Source organism: Diabrotica virgifera, chromosome 3, assembly GCF_917563875.1.
Source record: "Diabrotica virgifera virgifera chromosome 3, PGI_DIABVI_V3a".
Taxonomy (NCBI): domain Eukaryota; kingdom Metazoa; phylum Arthropoda; class Insecta; order Coleoptera; family Chrysomelidae; genus Diabrotica; species Diabrotica virgifera.
Genome location: NC_065445.1, coordinates 261,720,217 through 261,746,374, shown reverse-complemented (window position 1 = coordinate 261,746,374; position 26,158 = coordinate 261,720,217). Strand labels below are relative to the sequence as shown.

General features: G+C 32.3%; 1 protein-coding gene across 4 annotated transcripts; it reads left to right on the top strand.

Annotated features, from left to right (window-relative positions):
• The first annotated feature begins 4,342 nt into the window (after positions 1-4,342).
• Positions 4,343-25,420, top strand: LOC114326850 (uncharacterized). Of its 4 annotated transcripts, none has more exons than XM_050646160.1 (4): positions 4,343-4,437; positions 14,044-14,544; positions 17,790-18,191; positions 24,784-25,420. In XM_050646160.1, the coding sequence occupies exons 2-4, from the start codon at positions 14,051-14,053 to the stop codon at positions 25,196-25,198; spliced, it is 1,311 nt and encodes a 436-aa protein (XP_050502117.1). In that variant the 5' UTR covers positions 4,343-4,437; positions 14,044-14,050; the 3' UTR covers positions 25,199-25,420. The 4 variants fall into 4 exon arrangements, with proteins under 4 accessions (XP_050502117.1, XP_050502116.1, XP_050502115.1 ...); XM_050646159.1 differs by lacking the exon at positions 4,343-4,437 and adding an exon at positions 4,862-4,925; XM_050646158.1 differs by lacking the exon at positions 4,343-4,437 and adding an exon at positions 8,192-8,420.
• The last annotated feature ends 738 nt before the right edge of the window (positions 25,421-26,158 follow it).

The following is a 26,158-nucleotide window of genomic DNA, read 5'->3' as shown; positions in this document are numbered from 1 at the left end:
GACCTTTTGGTTAATAAACATTGAAAATCGACTACCTTTTTCTCTACTGTCAATGTCACTTCAAACAGTTCCTTACACACTTTTGACACTTTATAGTCAACGTTGGCCTAAGATGGTTGATTGAGTTTTCTGGTAGGGTTTCACCATGTTCCCGTAGGTTATATCCTGTAACATCGGCGTTTAGCCTGTTTAATATTATTTTTAAATAATGTAAATCGAATTATAAATTCAACCATTGTTTGGTTCTGGGGCTATTTAGCAAGTATGCACGTAAGTAATCATAACCACACTTTTCTAGCTTTCAAAATTTCAACCATCTTTCAATTTTAATAGTGGGATTACTTATTTTATTGTAGATTCACTGATGATGGACCGATAGGTCTGAAAACGTTCTGAATTGGACACATTTTACTCAATCCATTGGGATTTTTTAAATTTTAATAAATATACCAATTACATAGAAGCGGTTTTATTTCATGTTAGAGTTTTTTAAAATTGTTATAAGTTTTAATTTCGAAAAAATTTTTTTTTTAACTAACTCACTCCTGTAATTTTTCAACGGGAATACTTATCACTGAAACACGGAAAATATCGGCTGCCGATATTTTTCAACTGTAATGGTTTCCATGTCAAGTCTCCCCTGAATCGTAATTCTTAATGGCAAACCATTCTTTAGATACATCTAAATACTATAAATATTTGAACACATTGAAATAAATCACTTGATAAAAGTGTAGTGTCACCGAATCTCCTGCCGTAAGTGCGTGAGTTGATAATATCTACAGTGAATCTCAAACCCTTTTTTCAGTGCATCATTAATTTTGACGTCATATAAGATTTTAAGCATGTCGCGAATCGCTGTATGACATTTTAATTAAATCTGACAGTTGTCAGAATATTTATATTTATGTTTATATAAATATCAATATTTATATAAATATTTGCCAGAATAACCTAACCTAGAATTGCAATTGTCATTTTATCCGTTTTTTTTATGGCATTGACTTGGGTGTCATTTAGCCAGTCACAACTTTTTTTTTGTTTTCTGTTCATACATAAGGAAGGCAATGAGGTCCTTAGAGTTCCATAGCAAACTCTTCTACAGCTCTCTACTCAGTTCAAAAGCTGGCCGCTATGGACTGTCCAAGTTGCTCACCACATTTTCCATTATGTATCTTCTTCTTCTTCTTTTTTCATATGTACATAATATACCAAATTATCAGGATTAATAAGTTTAGAGGTTAATTTTAGTTTCACAGATAAATTTCATTAAACAATCATATATGTTCTTGCTGTTCAGAGACAATAGATAGGATACATTGAAAGGTGGAAAAACATTACATTTTATTAAATCTTGGATTAAATTATATGTGCATGGAATATATTTTGCGCACTCAAAGAAAGTATGATTTAAGTCACCAACCTTCTGACATTCTGTACAAAGATTTGAATCAAAAACTTTAATTCTTGCTAGATGTAATTCTTTTATCCGTTAACATTATGAAATTACTGTCACGATAGATTACTTTTGTTTTAAATTATCTTTATTCGCATCGTGGATCATTTGAGTATTCTAATTGTCAAGCAATTATACATCTACAAGTATAAGTCGCTTTAATATGGAAATACCCTTCATCGAATACCTAATTTTCAAAGTTTTTTTTTTCTCTGATTCTGGCTTTGGTTTAGAACTAGAACCTTTAGCCACGTAATTGTATAACTTATTACTAAGTCAGGGGAGTAATGTGTAGTGTGTGTGTTGAGTAAGTGTCTTGTTACTTTGCAAAGTCGACGTCATTGTCTTTGCAAAGAGACGCTAATTGTTTCCGAACGTCTGCGGTCCCTCCGATTTTCAAAGTTATATGTATAAAAATCACGGACATACGTTTTTTTCTGTCACTTCGACCTTAAAGCGTTAGAGCGAATTCGAAAAACTAGGATGCACTGAAAAAAGAGTTTGGGATCAACTGTACAAATGTTATGAAATTTTACCTATAAATCGTAGTTTTTGGTGTATTTGTTATTAATATTTTATCTGTATAAAACCAACACACACGTTATAGTGCAAATTTAATATTTTTATTATTCAATGCATTTAGATTTGGTAAATCCACTGTAAATTTCGTTTCTAAATGAATTTAGTCAAGGTTTGGTATAAAACTAAACTGACTTGTGAATGAATTCGATAAGTGATAGTACGTTTTTATTTTAATAATGTACATATTATGTAATTTCCACATCATGTGATATAAATGAAATTGTTTTAAGAAATTTTGTTTGAATACATTACCCCTCTATTCCCATTTTAAAAATGCTAGAGCTATCATGGTATTTTGCAAAAAAAAGGTCAATGTATAGTAAGTATAGTTTTTAAATCCGAGTTTTAAGCCATTTTAAAATAGTAAATTTAGAAAAAAAGAAAGTGTGTGTACTTTGTACGCACGTAAGAAGATATTCTTCTATTATATAGGTAATTTCAACGAAGTAAATATACTTAACAGGTTATTTGTATTTTATTTAAAAATTAAACTAACTTTCTTATCTACCACTTTCAAAAAATTTTTATTAAAACAACCAAAATAAAAAAAAAATATGAATCGCCCAGGATTTGAACCCACGTCATTCCAATCTCGGAGCTAACGCCTTACCAACTACACCAGCGAGGTCCTTCTAATTGACATGTAAGTTTCGGATATAATTACACAACACGGCGACAAATAGTGTAAAAATATTAGTGTTATGCTTACATAATATTTTATTATTTTACTACAGAGAAACACAAATCCAAAAAACACGAGAATTATAATAAATAATACATTTATTAAAAACACTAATATATTCTTTTAATGACTTATTTGCACGGATACAGATACATAAATACCTATCTTGAAAGATTAGCAAGGAACTACATACTGTCTGTGTGCGCAGGCGCGCAGATTTATGTACAATTTTACCCTCAATCGAATCGCGCCTAAAGAAAAATATCTTCAAAAAAAAACAATATACTGTTGCAAACCCGGCGTTAATATGAATGTATGTATTATTTTTACTGGGTAGGGATAAAGTATGGAACCAAGCAAATATCTTTGAAACGAAAAGAACAATATTTATGAAACTTTGCATGCAAGTACATTGACGCAAAAGGCATCTGATGCCATATTTTTTGTTACTACTCCACTTCCGGTTTCACCGGAACTACCCTTAATTTATTTACTTTAAATGGGATACCCTGTATATTTTTGCGGATTTTAAAAGAACTTGTTATTTTTTATTTAAACATACCAAATTTGAAAGAAACAATTTGTTAAAAAGTGTCTGTAGAAATGTTTTTGTATTAATACAACGTAGTAGGAAATAAACGAGTACCATCAATCTATACTGTAGACTGTAGACTAAAATTGTTGTTTACATGCACTGCATGACTTCTTTGAATTTAGTATAGTAGGTAACTGTTACTGAACTAATTGACAGAAATAAGTTGTATTAAAAATAGTTCATTTAAGTGAAAAAGATCGTATTGAAATATTAATGATAATCGGTTATGGTGAATTTTCATTTTTTGGAGGTGAATTTTCCAAATCGATGGATTTGACGTAGAAGATTCATAGAGTGGCCCGCACGTTCTCCGTACCTCAACCCGTTAGATTTATTTCTTTGGGGTTATCTAAAATCACGTGTTTACGTTAGGCGACCAACATTCTTGGAAGATTTGGGACACAGAATAATGATTGATGAATGTGAACTAATACGACGAGAAATCTTGCAGAGTGACTCACGAATTTATTTATAGGCTTGCACGTTGTCAGGAGATGAACGGCGGACATTTTCAACATTTGAAATTATTTTTTTTTATTTTCATTATCATTGGTCTAACGTAAATAAATTAACCTATTTTTTACTGTAAAGAGATTTATTTCTTATTTCTTGTTTTAATAGTTTTTTTTCCAAACTTGGTATGTATGAATCAAAAATGGCAAGTTTTTTTAAAATCTCAAAAAATATACAGGGTGTCCTATTTAAAGTAAATAAGTTAAGGGTATTTCCTGTGATACCGGAAGTGGAGTAGTAACAAAAGAAATGGCATCAGATGCCTTTTGCGTCACTGTAATTGCATGCAAAGTTTCATAAATATTGGTCTTTTCGTTTCAAAGATATTTGCTTGGTTCCATCCTTTATCCCAACTCTGTATAAAATGTCTAGTTGATAAGTTGGAGCGTTGGATGAAGTGGCTGTATACGATTTGGGTGTATATGAAATATATCTCGATGAGTTGGGATTCGATGAGTTGCGCCGCTCCCGACTAGCACAGACGGGTCGCCCCCAAAATCGATACTGTCATTAACCACGCCTAACTTCACGCGCAACTTTGATACGAGAATTATAAAAAAAAATATATACATTGAAATCCAGATCCCGTAATTTTTTGAGCATTTTAAAGTGAGTACAAAGACATACATAATTTTTTTTTGTAATTCCATCTTCAATTTACCCTGCACTTTTCGTAGGCTATTATCGATAATGTAGAGTCGTCAGTATTTTGGGTCGCGCCCAGCACGGGTTACGTGACATCTGCTGGTAAAAATACGAACTACAATAATAATTGCCATATATATTAGTAGATGGCGCCACAAAATTTGTGTTTTAAATTTTAAATAAATAAAAATTGGTACCATAATCCTTAAAATCGTATTATAGATATTAAAACAAAAACTTATATTAAATATATTATTACTTTTTGTATGATATTAAATATATTTACTAAAAGACCGTGTAACGGTATATGGGCAAATGGAAAAAGCTATTTGGTTGAATGGTTAGACAATAGGCAGATATTTCCGGCCCCATTTGAAATTTCAGTATACTATCTCTTTCATTATTGCTACGCCAACGATTGTGTAAAGCCGAATGTGATTTTTAAAGCAAAGGTAAATTTTCTCCTATTGTTTTGTGTTTAATTCAATAAATTTAAAAAAATACAATAATTGCACAAACTCTGTTAAGAAATAATCTATAGTGGGTGGCCAAATTATTAATGACAATAAACATATTTGGATATTTTCTGATATTCTAGTACCTACTTATTTATGTGTGTTGTATTTATTTTTTATGTGCAATAGGATATATTAGGTATCTACTATGATTTAGAAAAGAGGTTATTATTTATGTTAATATTTAGTAATAGCACATTTTGCAACAATTACAGTTTCTGCACAGGGGGGACGTGACCAATCCATTTCCTAGATTGGCCAGCCATGATATACTCTGCGTCGGGAACCAGTTTTACCCTAAATTCATTTGGGTCCATTGTATCACCTCTATCATATGAATTAATAAGTAGGTCCATAAGAACCTGATCTTCGACTTTTCCGGGGATCAGACTCCTCCAGGCTCCCATATCTTCTAAAATCAGCAGGGACTAAAAAATCAGAGCTCTTCCTTCCATTGCGAACGTTTAATCCTTTAGTAACCTGGTGGTCTTACAGATATGAGACACTTAACATTATACGTCGATAGCACAATTGTAGTCAAAATCTGGCCTTCGATGTCAATAACTATGATTTGTACTTTTTGATTATTTTTGTGCATATGGAAACCATCATGTTTGAGTTGTAGTGTTTCAATTTCCCTACAATTCTCCATCAGCCACGCTTCTGGCACAGTAGGTACCTAGTTCTTGATTTGTCCTTTTTTTAAATTTTGTTTCCCTGTGTTTTGAGTGGAGATATCGATGTGTCTTTTTGACTCTTTTTATATAGTTTTAGATATTTGAATTCAGCAACAAGTGAATTGTGATCAGAAGCTACGTCAGCATCTGGATCCGTCTTTGCGAGTTTGATAGAAGTTGTTAATCTTGTTCCTGTCATAATATAGTATATCCGATTTTTTACGGTTCTTTTCTCTGAATTCTGAAACGACTTTCAGGTGTATAATGGAGAAAGTTTCTATAAAGTGTTTATTATCATTTATTTTGCTTGTACAAATTCGACCAACCTTTCTTCTTTCATTGCGTTCTCCAAGTCCATGTTCTTCAATAATGGAGAAAGTTTCTATAAAGTGTTTATTATCATTTATTTTGCTTGTACAAGTTCGACCAACCTTTCTTCTTTCATTGCGTTCTCCAAGTCCATGTTCTTCAATAAAATCTTCTTATTTCCTTTTGCCTACTTTTGCATTGAAATTACCCATTATAGTAACTATTTCATGTTTTTTACATTCCAAACATACTTTAATACTTGAAACATCAATACTCTTTCTGATAGAGGAATGGAGCCAATCATTGCTGATATATTATATAGGTACTATTAATTTTATCTACCAAAATTCTGACTCCGCTTAGATGAGTTTGCTTATTGTCGCTTTCAGAATAGTATAGCATATCATTGCTTAATTGTGGGGTACCTCCATCCATCCAATGGCACTACAGCCCAAATCGAGCCTTGGCCTCCTTCAACAAGCTTCTCCAATCATTTCGATTTACCGCTATTCTTTTCCATGAACGCGTTCCCAGGAAGTTCCTGGCATCCTCATCGACTTCGTCTTCCCATCTCTTTTTAGGTCTTCCAACAGGTCTTCTTCCCTGCATTCTTGCATTCAGCAATTTTCTGGAGATTCTATTCTCATGCATGCGGACCACGTGCCCTGCCCACCGTAATCTCTGCAGTTTAGTGTATTGTGCTAGAGTTGGTTCGCTATATTGCTCGTATATTTCTCTATTATACCTAATTCGCCAGTTGTTATTTTCACTTATTGGGCCCAGTATCCTACGTAATATTTTCCTTTCAAATACATCTAATGCATTGGCAGATTTCTGTGTCACCACCCATGTTTCGCAGCCATAACTTACTATGGGCCTGATTATTGTTTTATATACCCGGAGTTGTGTGGGGTACCTACTTACCATTAAATTCATATTTCTCTAGTTAATATAAAAAAAGTTATTATTAAATAAACACTTAATAAAAAAAAAATGATAACTGGTTTTTTTAACTAAATATAACAGACAGTAGGAAAACTACAAAAGTCGAAGCAGCTGTCCCTAAAAATTTGGCCACCCACTGGTTAAGTAATTATTTGTGATATTTTTTTATAATCAGAGAAGATATTTAAAATACTTGATAATGTTGTTTTTCATCTCTTCCATATTGATCTTTAATATTTTTACAAAATTTTGTAGTGAATTTTTTATCCATGTCTTTCTGATTCTAATCTCATTGTCAGCTCATCTCATGTTGGTTTACTACAAGAAATAAATACAAAGTATATCAAAGGATAACGTAATGAGAAAGAAGATAAAAGCCTAATCACTAAATAAAATAAGACCAAAATTTTTAATTGATAAATAGGATAATATCGTAAAATATAAAATATTTTCCAGTGTTTAAACTGTCTTTAGCAGTTCTCTATCTTTGTTGAATATCCTTAGTATTTCCTCATTAGCTTTTCTTGCTGTCCAAGTTATCTTCATATCATCTATGAATCCACATTTTCAATGCTTCAATTCCATTCATAGTCGATACTTTCAGTGTCCACACTTCTGCACCATATAATAGTACAGACCAAACTTAGCACTTAACCATTCTTTGTTTTAGTTCTAAACTGAGATGATTTTTGTAAAGAAATAACTTCATTTTAATAAAAGTAGTTTCAGTCATTGCTATTCTGCGTTTTGTTTCTATGTCTGGATCTAGTTGGTAGTTGGTTCGTTATGACAGTTTCCAAATTTATGTCATTCTATGAACTTTTTTAACTTGGACTCTATATAATATATTGCTTTTGATTATATTTTTCAATGTGCTGTAACTGTATGCTTATTTGTTTTATATAACAAATGAATAAAAAGTATTTATTATTATTATAATTTAATTGAATTTATATGACTTTTTAAGGCCTCTAAATCAATTTAATATAATATTCGTATTGATATTACCAAAAATCAGTTAAATAATTAATGTTTTACATTTTTGGTAGAATACAAAAGAGTGTATTGAACTGTTTTTAGTACGATAGTAGACAAATTATTTGTGCCAATTAATTAGTCGTTACAATGGGTTTGATTTCATGAAAATTATACACAAAAGTAAGGTTGACTGACTCTTGTCTAACAGCCATGTACTGAAACAATATCCGTAATTGCGGAAACAAATAAAAGAACAGGATGGACGAGACAGTGGAAATTGTTTAACGCTATATGTTAGTTTTAAATAACAATGAACTATCATTCTGTGAGAGTGGATGTAAAAAAATTTCTTAAGTGTAGTTTTTTAGTAATCATACTAACAAAGTAAGAAAGTTATAAAATACTGTAAAGGGCGGTGTAAGTGTAGAAAAAGCAGAAACAGAAAGAGAAGAATCTATAAATTAAACCGTTTAGAAATCTGGACCAACATAAAATCAATAAAAACGAAACAGATCTCATAAAGGTAATTTAAAGGGAATATACAATTATATTTACAGTGCGTCCATAAAGTAACGCATAAATTCATTATTTCGTAAACCGGCGATACTAAGGGAAAATCCCGAAACAGGTCGATTTTTATTTTTAAATTCCGATTTTTTGGCATATAAATCATACTAGTGACGTCATCCATCTGGGCATGATGACGTAATCGATGATTTTTTTTAAATAAGAATAGGGGTCATGTGATAGCTCATTTGAAAGGGTATTCAATTCTCTATTCACTAATATAAACACTAACATATTTATTTATACAGGGTGTTCAAAAAAACATTTTTTTCATTAAAATAATTGAGACAAAAAGAAGAATGTATGTAATTTATTTAATTCAAAATACGTTTTACTGTTGTCAGAAAACAGGAAAAAAATGTTTATTTGACAAATAAATATTGTTTTTCGCGTAAATTCAATGTTAAAGCTGCCACCCACTTGTCACTTGGCAGTTTCAACATTTCGTTTAAACGAAAATCAATGTTTATTTGTCAAATAAAATTTTTTTATCTTTACTGACAGTAGTAAAATGCATTTTGATTTAAAATAAATTACATATATTCTTCTTTTTGTCTCACTTATTTTAATTAAAAAAATGTTTTTTGAACACCCTGTATAAATAATTATGTTAATATTTATATTATTGGATAGAGAATTAAATACCCTTTCAAATGAGCTATCACATGACCCCTATTCCTATTTAAAAAAATCATCGATTACGTCATCACGCCCAGATGCATGACGTCACGAGGATGATATATATGCCAAAAAATCGTAATTTAAAAATAAAAATCGACCTGTTTCGGAATTTTTCCTTAAAGTCGCCGGTTTACGAAATAATGAATTTATGCGTTACTTTATGGACGCACTGTATATAGTAGGGTGGATCGATTATCGCAAAATTTTAAAAAAATTATCACATTTATTTGGAATACCCACCAAACCTTTAGTAACGACAATAAAAAAGTGTTATTACAACTTTTTGCTAAAAACACGTCTTCTGCCCTCTACCGGCATTTGAAAAACGAAAAAAAATGTTGGAGTAATAATCACAAAATAAAAAAAATTAAAAAATTGAATTTGAATACCCACCCAAATTTACCTTTAGCAACGACAATAAGAAAGTATTATTACGACTTTTGGATAAAATGATATCTTCTGTCCTCTAAAGGCTTTTGAAAAACAAACAAAAATTGGCATTATTAACAGAAGCCAGGTCCTGGCGGTCCTGGTTTGTTTATTCTGGTAGTTTAGTCCCATCTTCGGGGTGCGGGGGTGCTGTGACTTTGGACTTTCAGTAATGTTTCAGTAAAGTCGGCATGTGGCGCACGTACATTAGTTTGCAATTAGTTGTGAAAATTGAACAGTTTTTTGGTTTTTGGCGATCGTGTCAAAAATATGAGTTACGTATAAGTTGTTCAATGATACGTTAGGCAATACATTGAGTGTTCGTTAGCTGGTGTTCCTGCAGATTTTAAAGGTAACGAACTTCCTTCGAAAGCTCATGTTTTACAGTGTTATTTATGGACAAATTATAATTTAAAATCCCAAAACTCAGGGAAGGAACCAACGGGTTTTGAGATATCTAACATAGGAGGTACTCTCTGACAAAATTTTAAGTGTGTGGCAGAAAGCTTTAATTCCTACCATAACAAGACATGTTTTGCAACTAATAAAAACTCATTAAAGTACTTAAAATGTTTAAACAATGTTCTTGCGATAAGGAAAAAAAGGTACCTAAAATGGACGGGTGTTTTTACTAGATCAAAGAGGACCTAGAAAAATGATTATTGGAAATATCGATTTAAAAGAAACCTTAAGCTGACAAATAAGACAAGAAGAGTGGAAAAAGAGATGCAAAGAAAAGAACTACAACAATCCGTTCAACATGAAAGCTGCAATAACTTATCAAGAAAGCGAAAGCAAGAAACTGATCCAGAAATAGATCCTGAATTGCCTTCCAGTTGACATGCCAATATCAGTACATAAATGCAGTGTTCACAAAATTATTTTAAACTTCCTACCTTGGCCAAATACCTACCTTTGTGGCCGCTATGGACTGTCGGACAGATCTGCTGCAGCTGTGGCAACGGCGGCAGTGCTACACGACATTGGTATTGTTACTAAGGCTAACACGAAAAACATAATAGACAGAAACAAACTGAGAAGAGCAAGAGACCCATCAAGAAAAGGTTTTATGCAAAACTCCTCCGAAACTTTGAAAGCCATATATTTTGACGGAAGAAAAGATAAAACCTTCGTTATCGAAAATATTGAAGGTAGGCTCCACAGAAGAACCGAACTTGAAGAGCATGTTTCAGTAGTTCAAGAGCCAGGCTCCATATTTTTAGGTCACAGAGTATCCCTTTCTGGATCGGCTCTAAGTATTTGTGAAATTATTGTGGACTTTTTAGAGAGTTATAGATATAATCTAGAAGAACTAGTGGTAGTAGGATGCGACGGAACTGTGGTAAATACGGGAAGAAAAAATGGTGTAATTTCTCAACTAGAGTTAAAGTTAGGTCGCCCTTTACAAAGATTTGTCAAGTATATACTATGACTATACTAAATCAAATAGTGCAGTACAAAAACATGCCAGTTGTAAAAACTATAACATTATTGACTCTGGGTTACCAGAAGTAGATTTAATTGACTTAAGTGCCGATCAGAAATATTTATTTCAAATTTGTGTCGAAATTTTTACAGGGGAATGTTCTGTCGATTTATTAAACCAAAGCCCTGGAAAGTTGAGTCATTCTCGATGGCTCACGTTGGCGAATCGAATTCTACGTCTTTATGTTAGTACTGAAAATCCAACATCAGAATTAAAGGAACTGACCTTTATTGTCACGGTTTATGCTCCTTTATGGTTTCAGATCAAATGCAATTTCCGGATCTGCTGAGAAAATCATTGACGTGAGAATCGTGAAGCTCGTAACTGAAGAATCTTCATCGGTTATTGGGTCACAAAAAGAGACAGTTTTATCAAGGCAAAAATTGATCCGCACAAAGTTATGCCAAAATTTGAGTCCAAAAAAGACTACAAACAATAAATAATCAAAATTAAGGGGGAGGGTAGGGAGTGGGTAGAAGAATAAATATGACATATTTCAAAAATATTTCAATTGGATATCATTTTTATAATAATAACATGTACTTATTACTTAACTTTTCAATTAAAATCATTCGTATATTTTATTTTTTTATTTTTTCAGCCCCCGGTAGAGGGCAGAATATGAAATTTTTTTGAAAAATCGCAAATAAAGACAACAATTGGCAACTTTTGCGCACTATTCCAAAACAGTTTTCGAAACTTCGATTTTTCGATCCACCCTATTATATAGGTATGTCTATCTTCATTTGCCTTAAAAGTCATGTGTGTTCCTTGGATTGATGGACATATATGAAATCCAACCATGAATTTCTCGACGTTCCATGTCAAACTTTACTGTAAGTATCTACTTAATTTGATGCTCAGTTTATTCCAATAGTGTCCAAATTGCTCAATGCTATATTTCATCTCTGACAAAAATGTTTCCAATGTAATATTAAGAGCGTAGAAGCAAAATTTCGGCTCCGATACTTCTTAAATGCACTATATTTTTCGAATCCCGAGAAAACTACTAAATATTTTTGAAAAATTTAAACCCAAAATGAAATATTAACCGAGGGTCTAAAGTCCCTTAGAATAGACAAAAAGTTTCTTTTGAATGAGATATTGGAAATTAAAAATCACATTAAATATTCTCCTCTTTTACCCCGGTAACTTATTATAACGTAATTTTTCATTCTGTGATTAAATTTTTCAAAAATACTTATTACTTTTTTCAGGATTTTTTATTTATTTTTTTATTATTTTTTATTTATTATTTTTTCCGTTTCACAGCAGAATTATTATTTATTTGTATTAGTTTACTCCTAGCAGAGTATGTGGGTCTAATTTTTCGTTGGAATTGTTGGTCTAAAGGAAGCGAGATGTAATTCAGAGATCTCCCCTACCCTTCTTTACCTCATTATTCGTATGGTTTGCAAATTATAGAAACCGCAAAGGCGTTACCAGGAAATTGACCTTAATAAAAGGTTTTACAGCAGAATTAATATTTACTAGGACCAAAACTCTTTGAAAGGAATGAAAAAAATGGACAGTTTTCTCCTTCATTTACGTTATGACTCCTGTAGTTTGGCTGGTCAATAAAGGTCAATATTAGTATTCTTAAAACCTTAGTGTCTATTTCTAAATTTTCTAAGGCTGTGTATAGTACCTTTCTTTTTATAACCTCTGAGTTGCTTGAAATCGAAAAATAAAACGATCGTCGATTTCCCTTATTATACAGGGTGTAACAAAAATACAGGTCATAAATTGTACCACATATTCTGGGACCAAAAATAGTTCGATTGAACCTAACTCACCTTAGTACAAATGTGCACATAAAAAAAGTTACAGCCCTTTGAAGTTACACAATGAAAATCGATTTTTTTCCAATATATCGAAAACTATTTGAAATTTTTTATTGAAAATGAACATGTGGTATCTTTATGGCAGGAAAATCTTTAAAAAAAAATATAGTAAAATTTGTGCATTCCATAAAAATTTTATGGGGGTTTGGTTCCATCAAACCCCCCAAACTTTTGCGTACGTTCCAATTAAATTAATATTGTGATACCATTAATTAAACATAATGTTTTTAAAACTTTTTTGCCTCCTATTACTTTTTTGTAAAGCCAGTTTTTATCGAGATATTTTGAATATTTGTCAAATCCACCACATTTTTGTATATGGTTACGTATGACTATAGAGACCTGGTAAATAACTTGAAAATTTACATTTTTAGGTATGTTTTGAACCAATTGAAAAAAGAAGCCACATCTCGATAAAAGATGCCTTATCGAAAAAATAATAAGAGGCAAAAAATTTTAAAAACACTGTGTTTAACTAATGGTACCACAATAATAGTTTCATTGGAATGTATACAAATATTTGAATTTGGGGGGTTTAAAGGAACAAAACTCCCATAAAATTTTTATGTAAACATATTAAAAAAGACGCCGCATCTCGATAAAAACTAGATTATCGAAAAAATACTAAGAGACAAAAAAGTTGTAAAAATATTGTGTTTAACTAACGGTACCACAATAATAATTTAATTAGAACGTACGCAAAAGTTTGGGGGGGTTTAAGGGAACAAAACCCCCATAAATTTTTTATGGGGTGCACAAATTTCACAATTTTTAAGATTTTTCTGTCATAAGAATGGCACTTGTTCATTTTCAATATAAAATCTCTAAGAGTTTTCGATATATGGAAAAAAATCGATTTTCATTTTGTAACTTCAAAGGGTTGTAACTTTTTTTATGTGCACATTTGTACTAAGGTAAGTTAGGTTACATCTATCTATTTTTAGTCCCAAAATATGTGGTTTAATTTATGACCTGCATTTTTGTTACACCCTGTATAATATGTAACACCCAGTTTGTTTATGGCTTTTCTTATGCCATAGTCTCTATTCGGCATAGGAAACTGCACTGCAACTTGGCACTGCACCTTGGTTAGATTATTATCACTAATAAAAATATGTTTGTTATTCCTCTTTTTTCAGATATATTATGATGATTTATTATGCAATAGTCTGGCTTACAATTTGGAATTGGAACACAGCTGCCCAACAATCATCCCAATTTGAAGACATCCCAATCGAGCACTACGTACACAACGACCACCAAAACGATGAAATTGATGTTGAGCTGATGCCAAGGTCTCCTAAGCTACTATCAATCGCACAAAATTCAAATCCAGATACAAATATTGATACTCACAATCATCGTCATCCATATTTTGAAGAACTTACTAGTCAAATTATTAAATCAAGGTCTAAACGAGATATTACAACCGAACGTCCTATAACGGTTTTAGAAAAAATTGGTCAACCTCTAGAACTATTTACCGTTGACAAAGAAAATACTACAGATCGGTATGTCAATACCTCTGTAATAAAAAAGAATGAAACAGAAAATAATTTAAATGGGACACTTCAGATAAACGATTTTCTGAGGTTTAGACGAGCTCTACAAACTGATCTGGTAAAACAACAAAATTCTAGGTAAGTAGCTTTTCTTTCGTGCTTGTTTTTTCTTTATCTTCGCATATTATTATACCCTTACATATATGTTGAGTCTACCTAACTTAGCTGTTAATCAATTTTCCCTTCTCCTTCTTCAGGCCCATCATGGCCCATTTTACTCTGTCTGCAGCAGTTCTGAAAAGTTATATGGTTGTTTTTCCACTCCACTGCTTTAAATGTTTCAAAAAGGACGTGCGTCGTGTCCCCTGTCCTCTTTGTCCTTCCATTTTCCCTTTTATAACCAATCGCACCAACTCATTTTTTTCGTTTCTTAGCATGTGACCAAAGTAGCTCATTTTTTTATCCTTCATTGTGTTGATTATTTCTTTTTCGTTTTCCATCTTCCTTTTATTGTTTTCGTGTTTGTTAATGTTGTGTCCAAGCCTTTTTCAGTTCGGTTCGTAATTGTCCAGGTTTCAACTCCATATAAAAGGACCAGAGAATACTTAATATCTCAATACTTTAGTTCTAATTTCTATTCCTAGTTTTTCACTAGTAGTCCAGGAACCAAAGCTTTTCACCTCGCAATTTTTACAGAATGGATCGATTTGCTTGAAAATTTAAGAATAAGTAGTGGATAGTCCAAGGATCAAAATCTATATCATGCCGAAAGGCGCTTTTACCATGGGGGTGGCTGCCATCCCATTTCGCGGGTGGAAATTTTTTATTATATTTTGACTGCAAAAGTTGATAAAAACATTAATTTTAAGCAAAAAGTGTTCTATACATTTTTTTGACAAAACTAATATTTTTCGATTTATTCGCTATCAAAAGTGTTAGTTTTATAGTGAAAAAATCAATGTTTTTCGATATTACACTCATTTACGATTCACTCAATTTTTGCCGTAGAAAAATTTTTTAAACCAAGTTCTTGGGAATTAAATAACCTACAATTTCATATTTAAACATTTTTTCGTATATCTGATGCTAATCTTTCTATTCTGAAGAAAATGGTGTTTTTTACCAAAATTCGTTATTCGCTTTTAACTCCAGTTTTTTTAAAACTAATCATTCTAAGCCAGTCAAACTTCTGGTATCTATTACTAATACATAAATAAAGACGTATAAATATGGCCAATGACTAAAAACACCGCTCACTTACATACATTATTATGCTTCCAATTGGATTTCTCCTTTTTTTTCAAAAAAATATATTGATTTTTTAACCGTAACTTCTTTATTTTTTATCCTATAAAGTTTGGTAAAAAAGAATTTTATAGGTTTCTACAAGATCTATAAGGCTATTAATATTACATCCTTTTAAAATCAGTCACAAAAAGAGGTGACTCTAAAAGGGTTGGTAAAGGTGGTTTTTGCATGTTATTACAAGTTTTAATTGTCAATAGCTCACTCAATATTTGCCACAGAAAAAATTTTTGCTAACGCAGTTCTTAGAAATTAAATAAGCTACAATTTTCATTTAAATATTTTTTCGTATCTCTGATGATAATCTTTCTATTATGAAGAAAAGTGCATTTTTTACCAAACTAACAAAAATTCGTTACCTATTCGCTTTTAACTCCATTTTTTTTTAAACTAATCATTTTAAGCCGGTCAAACCTCTAAAACCTATTAATAATACATAAATAAAGAAGACCAAATAAGGTCAATGACTAATTTTAATTAGGGCTGTAAGTAGAGAATAGTTTCCGATCACTTTTTCCCTAAAAAAAAATAGGGAATGACATTCTTGTCATAATAAGTCACTTAACTTTTGAGCTAGAGAGTTTTATTTCTGTAGACAGATATTTTTAAATACTTTAAATTAGTTTCAACAAGTTATCCTCGAAAAATGCACAGTTTTCCCGTCTTTTGAGTTTGAAACTACAATATTTAGCATTTGACGAAGAGCGAACATATAATAAAGTATAGCTCGATTACTAGTGGTCTTAAAAAAAATAAAAACAACCGTTTTGTTTATTTTTTCAAAGGTAGGTACATTTTTGTTAAGCGAAGTTGTTTTGATAAAACGAAAACTTTTTGAGTTTTTAGCAGAAAACTGGTTAAAAACATTGATTTTTTCGATATAAAACTAACGCTTTCGATAGCGAATAAATCGAAAACTATTAATTTTATCAAAAAAATGTATAGAACGTTTTTTGCTTAGAATAAATGTTTTTACCAACTTTTGTGGTCAAAATAAAATAAAAAATTTCCACCCCCGAGGGGTGGTGGCAACCACCCCCATGGTTAAAGCGCCTTTCTGCCTCATATAGATTTTGATCCTTGGACTATCCACTACTTATTCTCAAATTTTCAAGCAATTCGATCTATTCTTTAAAAATTGCGAGGTTTTGTCCTATTTTAAGCTTCATTACCTGGATTATAGTGTCGTTTCATTTCAAGGATGCGGTTCCATTGTTCATTTAGCTCACGTCCCAAATAATTGTATAGGGTACTTTCTCTAAAGCTCATTCTTTAACGTAGATTGTTTCGTCTTTAATCTTGTTCTTACTGACAATCATGATTTTTTTGTGCTCAGAGCCATTCCATATCTCTCGCAGTACTGCGTAGTGTCATCAACCAAAATTTGAGGCCCTTGACTGCTCTCCGCAAGGATTATTGTATACTCTGTATACCTGAAATTATTCACTAGTGATCCCTTAATCGATATCCCTTCATTGATGTCTTCTGGTGCCTCTTTAAACATTTATTCTGAGCACATATACAAAAATAGAGGGAATATTACATATCCTTCTCCTACTCCGCTTTGTATAATCTCTTAGATTTCTGTTGGTCTACTCGAATTATGGCTTTCTGATATCGGTATAGAAATAATAAGTACCAAGATGCTAAACTAATAGTGAATGGAAATATCGAGGGAACGAGAGAACTAGGAAGGAAAAGACTATCGTGGATCAGAAACATCCGACAATGGACGGGGTTAAATTTTGAACAGCTAATAAGAACAGGTGAAGACAGAAGAGAGTTTGCAATCGTAGTACCTAGCCAACTTCCAAACTTCCATTGATGAGAGGGCACTTTAAGAAGAAGAAAATATCGCTATAAATTTGTAATGATTCTCACATCCTGATCATCATTTTCTAATATGTTTGCAAGCCTTCTGTGTTGTATTTTGTCGAAAGCTTGCTCAAAGTCAACCAGACCTAATGAATATGTCACAGTTGACATCTCGACACATTCTCTATGTTCTATAGAAATGTTTTTCTGAAAACATATATGTATGTTTTCAAAGTAATTTCTGGTGTTTATTCTTTTTTTAGGTCTCAATCAGCTGGTACATTTATCCAAGCAGATCCTCACGGTATTATCGGACAATCCCAAATCCTTGCTGGGGAGTCTACCAACACGAATAACATCACCAGAGAAACTCGTGGTGCGACTAAAGAACAATGGGTAAAACATTCTTATCCAGTTCAACGTGATGAAACCAATTTCGATGACAACATTCAACTAGCTTCAAATTCGGTTAGAGCACCAAGGGTTCATTTTGTTACAAACGGAATGCAGGATAGAGATAGAGATAGAGATAGAGATAGAGACCACTTGGAATATAAATTAAATAAGGAAGCCAGATACGCTCCCAATACCAAATATTCTCCTACCGACTTATCAGCCGAACAGAATTATTATCAGCCGAGATTTGCCAGAAATTATACACCAAGGTTAGAGACTTATTTTATTCTATTAATTCGGAAACGTGTCTAAAACCTCTACCTTTGTAATTACAATAAATTTGATTTCATTTTAAATTATTTCTCACAGAAATAATTTTTAAGCGCGCCTCTGGATCTAATTAAAAATGTTGGTATAGGTACACATCATGATATCATGAAGAATAGCGAGAGATAATAGTAGTTCAGAGAAATAAGGAAAAAAATATCATGTTGGTGACACAACCCCGTACAGGCCGAAACCAAATTTTTTGAGTAGTATGGACATCTATAATTAATTAATGACCTATATGTTTCCTGCAGCCGATTTTGATGATATACAGTCGGAAAAATGAAAGAATACCCAGAAGGTGAATACCAGATGAACGATCACATCAATCACTTATTTTGTATTTGCTGTCTTGTTCTATAAATAACAAACGTTTGTTATAAAAAAAGATAGCAAATACAAAATAAGTGGTTGATGTGATCGTTCATGGGTATTCTTTCATTTTTCCGACTGTACATAAACTTATGTGCATAGAAATCGGTCCACTTAGCCCGGCCGCACATCAAAGAAACATGAAACGTAAATTACGTTTCATGGAAATAAACCACTGCTAAACAAATATATATCCGGCCATTTATGAGACTCTCCGAAAATAAAAATGTGTCATGAGCATGAATCACACTCGTTTCATTAGTAGGCGGACTTTGAGATTTTTTTAGCAGTGTTTTCTTTTCATGAAACATGTTTTTCGTTTCATGTTTCATGTTTTTCGTTTCATGTTTCTTTGGTGTGCGGCTTGGCTTAAAAATTTGGTTATTTCTGATGTCTAATATTTTCTAAACCTGTTGGCCGATTTAAGTAATTTTTTAAACATGTTATACCCCGATTCTTTAACAATACGAACTGTAATAATATTGTTGCTAAACAGGTAAATTTTCATTGTATATCGGGTGTACCAATCAAACTGTGTTTTTTTCTCAAAGTTCACATAACCATGTGGAATATTCTAGCATTTATAAAATACTGAAATTAAAACCTAACTATAGCGTCAGGTTTTCTTAACATTCTGTTTTTTGATTCACTCGTTTATATTGGATAATAAAAAAGTTAGGTACTCTAACAACTAGACATGTTCTTCATCAATACACGGTGTTTCTAAATAAGTGCGACAAACATTAATGGGTAATTCTGCATGAAAAATAAAGACAGTTTTAAAGACAGCAACGGGATGTTGAATTTTTTCTTACAAACTGACGATTTATTTATCGCTTTAAAACCAGTTGAGATATGTAAATGAAATTTGGTGGGTTTTAAGATATAGTTATTGCATATTTTTGACATGCAATTAAGAATTTAATATTCACCATTAGCGCGCATACGTGTAATATGACCGATCATATTACCCGTATGCACGCTAATGGTGAATATAAAATTCTTAGATTTATGACCAAAAATCCACAATAACTATCTCTTAAAACTTACCAAATTTTATTTGCATATCTCAACTGGTTTCAAATCAATCAATAAATCGCCAGTTTGTAAGAAAAAATTCAACATCCCGTATCTCGGAAACGAATCATTTGCGGACATACGTTTATAAAGCTAACTGTCATTATTTTTTTGCAGAATTACCTCTTAAAGTTTGTCGCACTTATTAAGAAACACCATGTATTGATGAAGAACATCTCTGGGTGTTAAAGTGCCATACTTTTTTATTATCCAATATAAACGAATGAATAAAAAAACAGAATGTTAAGAAAACATGATGCTACAGTTGGGTTTTGATTTCAGTATTTTATAAATGCTAGAAAATTCCACAGGGTGGTGCGAACTTTGAGAAAAAAACACAGTTTGATCGGTACACCCGGTATACAATGAAAATTTACCTGTTTAGCAACAATATTATTACAGTGGTAGTAAAGAATCAGGCTATAACATGTTAAAAAAATCACTTAAATCGGTCAACAGGTTTGGTAAACATGAGACATCAAAAATGACCAAATTTTTAAGTGGGCCGATTTCTATGCACGTAAGTTAGTTATAAACAAATGAATATCAAAAAACGGTCAATTTTCGCTTTTTTCATCTATTACCAAAAGTTAAGCATTTTAAATAAATTTGAGAGTAAGAAACTCATAAATCGTATAAAAAACTTCAATATGGCGTTCGCTGGATATGTCTATTCTTATTGGTTGCTTAGAAAATTGCAAAGTAATTCATAAATTTTGAGCTTTTCTAAATATTCATAACTTATTTAAAAATTAACTTAGAACCTTCTTATTAGACGGAATGCTGAGACTTCTGGTACTTAAATCATACCCTAAATTTCAAAGCAATTGGTCAAATAGTTTAAAAGTTATTTACTTTGTTTATCTAAAATTAATTTTTTTTGCAACACTAATCAGAAAATGATGAAGTTACAGTAATACTTTGGATAGTTTATGATAAAAGAAGATTTTTTACACTATTAATTTAATTTAAAAAAAATGACAAAAAATAATTCTAAATATTGCAAAATTATTTTGCAAGAACATGTGAATTAAAAAAACGGGGGGGCTAATTTCGTCCCTAATTGTCCTGGGACAATAATTTTTCTTTCTAAATGTGTATTTAAATTCAGTCTTTCTAAATATGATAAAAATAATTTTTCTACGAGTAACGGTTAAAAAGTGATTCTAATTGTTTATAAGTAAGCAAAAAATCGACATGTATTTGCTAAATAATTTTACATTGTTTTTCATTTTTTTTTTTTTCAATTAGGGTAATAGTATGAATGTTCTTCTTTTATAAACTGTCCGAAGTATTACTGTAACCTCATAATTTACTGACTTATAATGTTGCAAAAAAAATGAATTTGGGATAAACCATTTTGACCAATTGCTTTAAAATTTAAAATATAATTTAAGCACAAGAAGTCGCAGTATTCCGTGTAATAAGAAGGCTCTAACATAATTTTTACATAGGTTATAAACATTTATAAAATCTCAAAATGTATGACTTATTTTGTAATTTTCTACGCCATAAGTAAGGATAGACATATTCAACGCAATATTGAAGTTTTTTATAATGAGTTTATTATTCTCAATTTTGTTTAGAATGCTTCACTTTTTAGTAATATACGAAAAAAACGACAATTTACCGTTTTTTGGTCTTCATTTGTTATTACTATGAATATCATCAAAATGGGCTGCAGGAAACATAATATAGGATATTAATATAGATGTCTATACTACTCAAAAAATTTGGTTTCGGCCTTGAGGGGGAAGTGTCACGAGAAAAATCTTATTTCTCTGGACTATAGATGGCTGTACCTAATTTTAAAGGAAAAAGTAGAAGGAAAAAGAGAATCAGGAAGGCACCGGATTTCCTGGCTAAAAAATCTACGTAAGTGGTTCAACACAACAAACACAAATCTTTTCAGACCAGCAGTGCGTAAAGTACAGATTGTCATGATGGTCGCCAACATCCAACAGAGATGGGCATTATAAGAAGTATAGGTTCCCAGTCTCGTTGTGAGTTCTATAGATTGAGAAATGCGACTGAGAGCGATGAGCGTAATGAGAGACGCGCTACAATGAGCTTGTTATGATCTTCCGGGGGCATTCACGGTCAATCCATTTGGAGCCACGCCAAATGGATTGACGCCAAAATCATAGCCTATTCACGATCACTCTAAATTGGTTAATATTTCGTATTTTACGTGGTTCAGTGAAGACGCACAATGTCTGATAGTCTGATTCCGAAGAAGAACTCAGCTTATAATGAACGAAAAATGGACGTGGGTTTGGATATTGACGGGAAAGTGGCGCGATGGCGTGACGCGGTATATCGCCACTCACGAGGAGACCGCATGAAGGCTTGGCGTCAAGCAACGGCATGACGCGAGGATTACGAAACGAATGGATATCCGGATTTCGACATCACGCCAAAAAAGCAATCATGATTCAACACTCACGATCAAAATTTGGGTGTATATTACGCCACTTGACGCGATGTCATGACCGTGAATGTCCACCTTAAGGCGGACGACAGTAGTCTTCTGAGGAGTAACATTGAGTGATTGCTTCTAGCACCACCTCTAGCACCACATTTCGACATTCCAGCTCAAAAGCCGACCTCATATACCGTGCCCGGGAAGGGAACCAGCATCATCAGCGTAGGCTTGTGCACAAATATTTGTTACAGTCACAAATATTAGTATAAACAAAATACAGTATAACCCTAACAACACAAAACATTCCAGGAATATACTACCAAAGTTCTATCAATATTTGAATATCCTGGCCATTCAGGGAACATTCAGTGAACATCTGATTAAATTATTCCTGAAATGTTATCATAAGACATTCTGTGAACATACTTCCAATGTTCCTATATTTTAAGATGCGAAATAATAAATACTTGTAACAGATATAACATAACTTTTGACAGAAACTTGTGCAAAAACGAAGAGAGGCATTTATAATTATTCTTAATTGCGTTCATTTTCAAATTCGCCGCACGTGTATTTGTCAGAATTTGTGAACGGCGCTTAGAGAGGGCATCACGTGACTAAAAACGACCAACGACCACAACGAACGACGGAACGACCTCAGGGACCTCACTTCACTTCACTTCGGCGCTTCGTTTCGGCCATCTTGCCGTTTTGGCCGTTTTGGGTTTTGGTAATGTTTGGTAAACGAAACGTGTAACGTGTATGTTTTTTGTTGTTTGTTTTGTAAACAGTCGTTTACCTAGTCTGTCGGTTAACATGTACCATAGCAGGAAAGAGACAACTCTTCCCTGTGAGTACCATGTAAAGCTGACACATACAAATAAGAGTTTAATTAACATATTTTTGCAATTTTCAAAAAATTAATGAATCCTAAATTTACCCCTACTTCTATCTTAAATGACATTTTTCCTCAATTTTCCGTAGAAGCATAAGTTATGGTAGTTATCCAGTTTAGTAGTCTCAAGTGTCTAGTGTAGTGGTTTCCATTACAGTTACTTAATCGCTATCCCAATTCATTTTCATTTCCTACATAATGGTCATTCCCTTTTATTCCGCTTCCGTTTTCTGTCTTATTCCTTGGCATTTTTATCTTTGTTCCAAATCCATTTCTCCTATTCAATTATTACGTATTCTACTATTTATTGTTCTTCTTCTTCTTCCTCTTTATAAGCAGTGCTGCTTGTTCATTGGTGGATTGATAACTCTGTGGAAGGTTGTCACTCAATTTTTGCGCTGTCGGCCGATACTTTTTCTACCGATTGGTGATTTATCTCTTGCTATTTTGACCACACGTGTCTTCTTCATTCTCCTTATGTGGTTTTTCATTAATTTTTCTATTTAGTGTTCATTCGTTTACACACTGTACGTTACATTTTCTTCTAATGTCTTCACTCCCCTTTCGATCTCTCAGCGTATTTCCTGTAATTCTTCGCACTACTCTCATCTCTGTCGTTTCCATTAGTCTTTGTGTTGTAGCTGTATCGGGTCTTGTTTGTGATGCATATGTCATTATTGGTCTTACACTGGCTTTATAAATTTTTGACTTCACCTCAGTGTCAATATGTCGGTTTCGCCATAATATATAGTGTTATTAAGACATCCTGCCGGTATATTTGCTTTTTGTAATTGATTTCTCACTTCTTTCCATTACTTGTTCAATACTGATACCGTCAATTTTTATTTTACATCTGACTGGTTCTTTACTGATTACTATTGTTTTAGTTTTGTGAGACGAATTTATCGTATTGAATTATTTTGCTCATATGTTAAATCTGTTGACCAAGCTTTGCAGACTATCTTCATCTTAAAATATTAATATTTCGTCGTCTGCATAACAGAGTATTTTTACTTCTATGTTTCCCATTCTTTATCCTCTTCCTTTGTTAACGCTTTTGATGATTTCATCCATGATTAAATTGACGAGCCTAGGATTTAATGAATCCGCCTGTCTTATTCTATTGTCTGTAACTATAGGTTCCGTAAGTGGCCCATCTATTCTGACTTCGATTTTATTGTTTTGTTAGATGTTTTCAATTTTTATGATATCTAGGGGGACAACTCCATTATACAGAGTATGGATTATATCTTTGAGTCGCACTCTGCCAAATGCTTTCATCAAGTCGATCAAGCATAGAAATTACTGTTCTATTATACCTACTCTATTGATTTTATAATAATTTGCTTATTGACGAATATTGCATCTCGATACGATCTTCCAGTACGAAAACCCTGTTGTCCATCTGCTAAACTTTATCCTCTGATTCATTAGTTCTTGTAGAATTTTAGTTGTAAATTTTAGGGTAGTATTTAACAAGTTGATACCTCTGTACTTTTCTGGCTGTTTTTTTTAATAGTAGAATTAGTTCGCTCGTTCTCCATTATTCCGGTATTTTATTTTTATTTACTGTTACTCGTATTATTCCTATTTATATTTATTTCTCTTTTCTTTATTTTTCTCTACCTATGCAATTTCTTTCTGCGTATGTCTGTGGTTTTACTTAAATCATGATTAATAAAAACATTTGCATTACTATGATGTTGGTATATGTACTTCTTTCAATACAGAGTTAAATGAAAATCTAAAAACAAATTATTTTTAGGGGACGCTATTATGACAGATATCCAAGTGCTCAAAGGGATTCATACAGAGATTATCCGGAGTATAACAGAAACTATGAACCAGAATCTTCCAGCGGTCCAAACAGGAGAAGAATAATATACTACGCCACACTTCCAGAAATCACAAGAATCTCAAGAGATGATGATTTCAGACGCCCTTACGACAATTATGATTACAGAAACCGATATGACGAAAGATATGCTCCTCCAGAGCACTATGCTTACAGAGATAGGTTATACGACGATCCCAGGCAAGAAAATGATCCTAAGGATAGAAGAGATCCAAGATATCCATTGAGGGTATCCACAGATGTAAGGGTAAATGATATAAGGAAAAATCCAGAAAGGAGGATATATTCGGATGTAGATAGGGCAAAATATGTTCCTACAAGATAATGAATGCTTTTGTATTTTAACAATTGTTGTTAGTTAGAATAAGATAATGTTTTGATATAAACATTTATACCATCAAAGTCACAGATATATTTTTTTAAAGTACTATTCATCTATTTTGATATAGTAAACAACACAATTCTGTCAAGTTACAAAGTAGATTAACTTTTTATTATTATTATAACTTATTACTTTATATTAAAATAAATTTGAGATAATACTCAACACCTAGTTTTATTAAACATAGTATTTTCTAAGCTGTGATTTACAGATATGAAATCTGAAAGCTGTTACATATTTACTTTGTGCTCGTGCGGTGGCATTTGCCACCATCAATATTCACAATGAACGTAAAATTCTAAGAATATCCACAATAGACTAACAAGAAGAAATAACCAAAGAAGTTAAAGAGAAGAATAGTGATATCTGTAGATTTGTACATCTCAAGAGACAAAGAAAAAAGACCAGATTATTTTAGATACTACTTAATGCTATACAGTGGTGTTGCGAATTGCGAAAGAAACCAGACTCTTGCAAAACAAGTAGAAGAGTGTAAATCATTTCTGTACCTGAGAACAATAGAAATGTAAATACAAGAGAAAACTTCTACGAACACCTCCAGAGCACAGTAAATGAAATGCCACCTCATCGGACCACCATGTGCACCTCAAAAGACAAAAAACGGGAAAGGCCGGATTATGTTAGATAACTACTAATGTTCTACAGTCTACAGTGATGTTGCTAAAGAAACCAGAGCCAAAGTAGTCGCCGTATTAGCATAGCAAAAGCTTACAAAAAAATAAATCCGTCCATGTAGCTTTTGTAGATCTTAAGAAGGCATATGACTGGACACCTTGAACCAAGCTATGGAAAGCAATGGAAAAAAGCGAAGTTTCACGAAGATTAATAACAGCAATCAAAGCAATCTACAAGAATAAGACAGTATCAAAATGGGCAATAAAT

What these genes read in the sequence shown, in the direction of transcription:
- LOC114326850 (XM_050646157.1), top strand. Translation starts at nt 11,850, where the DNA reads ATGAAATCCAACCATGAATTTCTCGACGTTCCATGTCAAACTTTACT. An exon ending in GTAAAACAACAAAATTCTAG is followed by an intron (nt 14,545 to 17,789) that starts GTAAGTAGCTTT and finishes TTCTTTTTTTAG; the next exon opens with GTCTCAATCAGCTGGTACAT. An exon ending in GCCAGAAATTATACACCAAG is followed by an intron (nt 18,192 to 24,783) that starts GTTAGAGACTTA and finishes AATTATTTTTAG; the next exon opens with GGGACGCTATTATGACAGAT.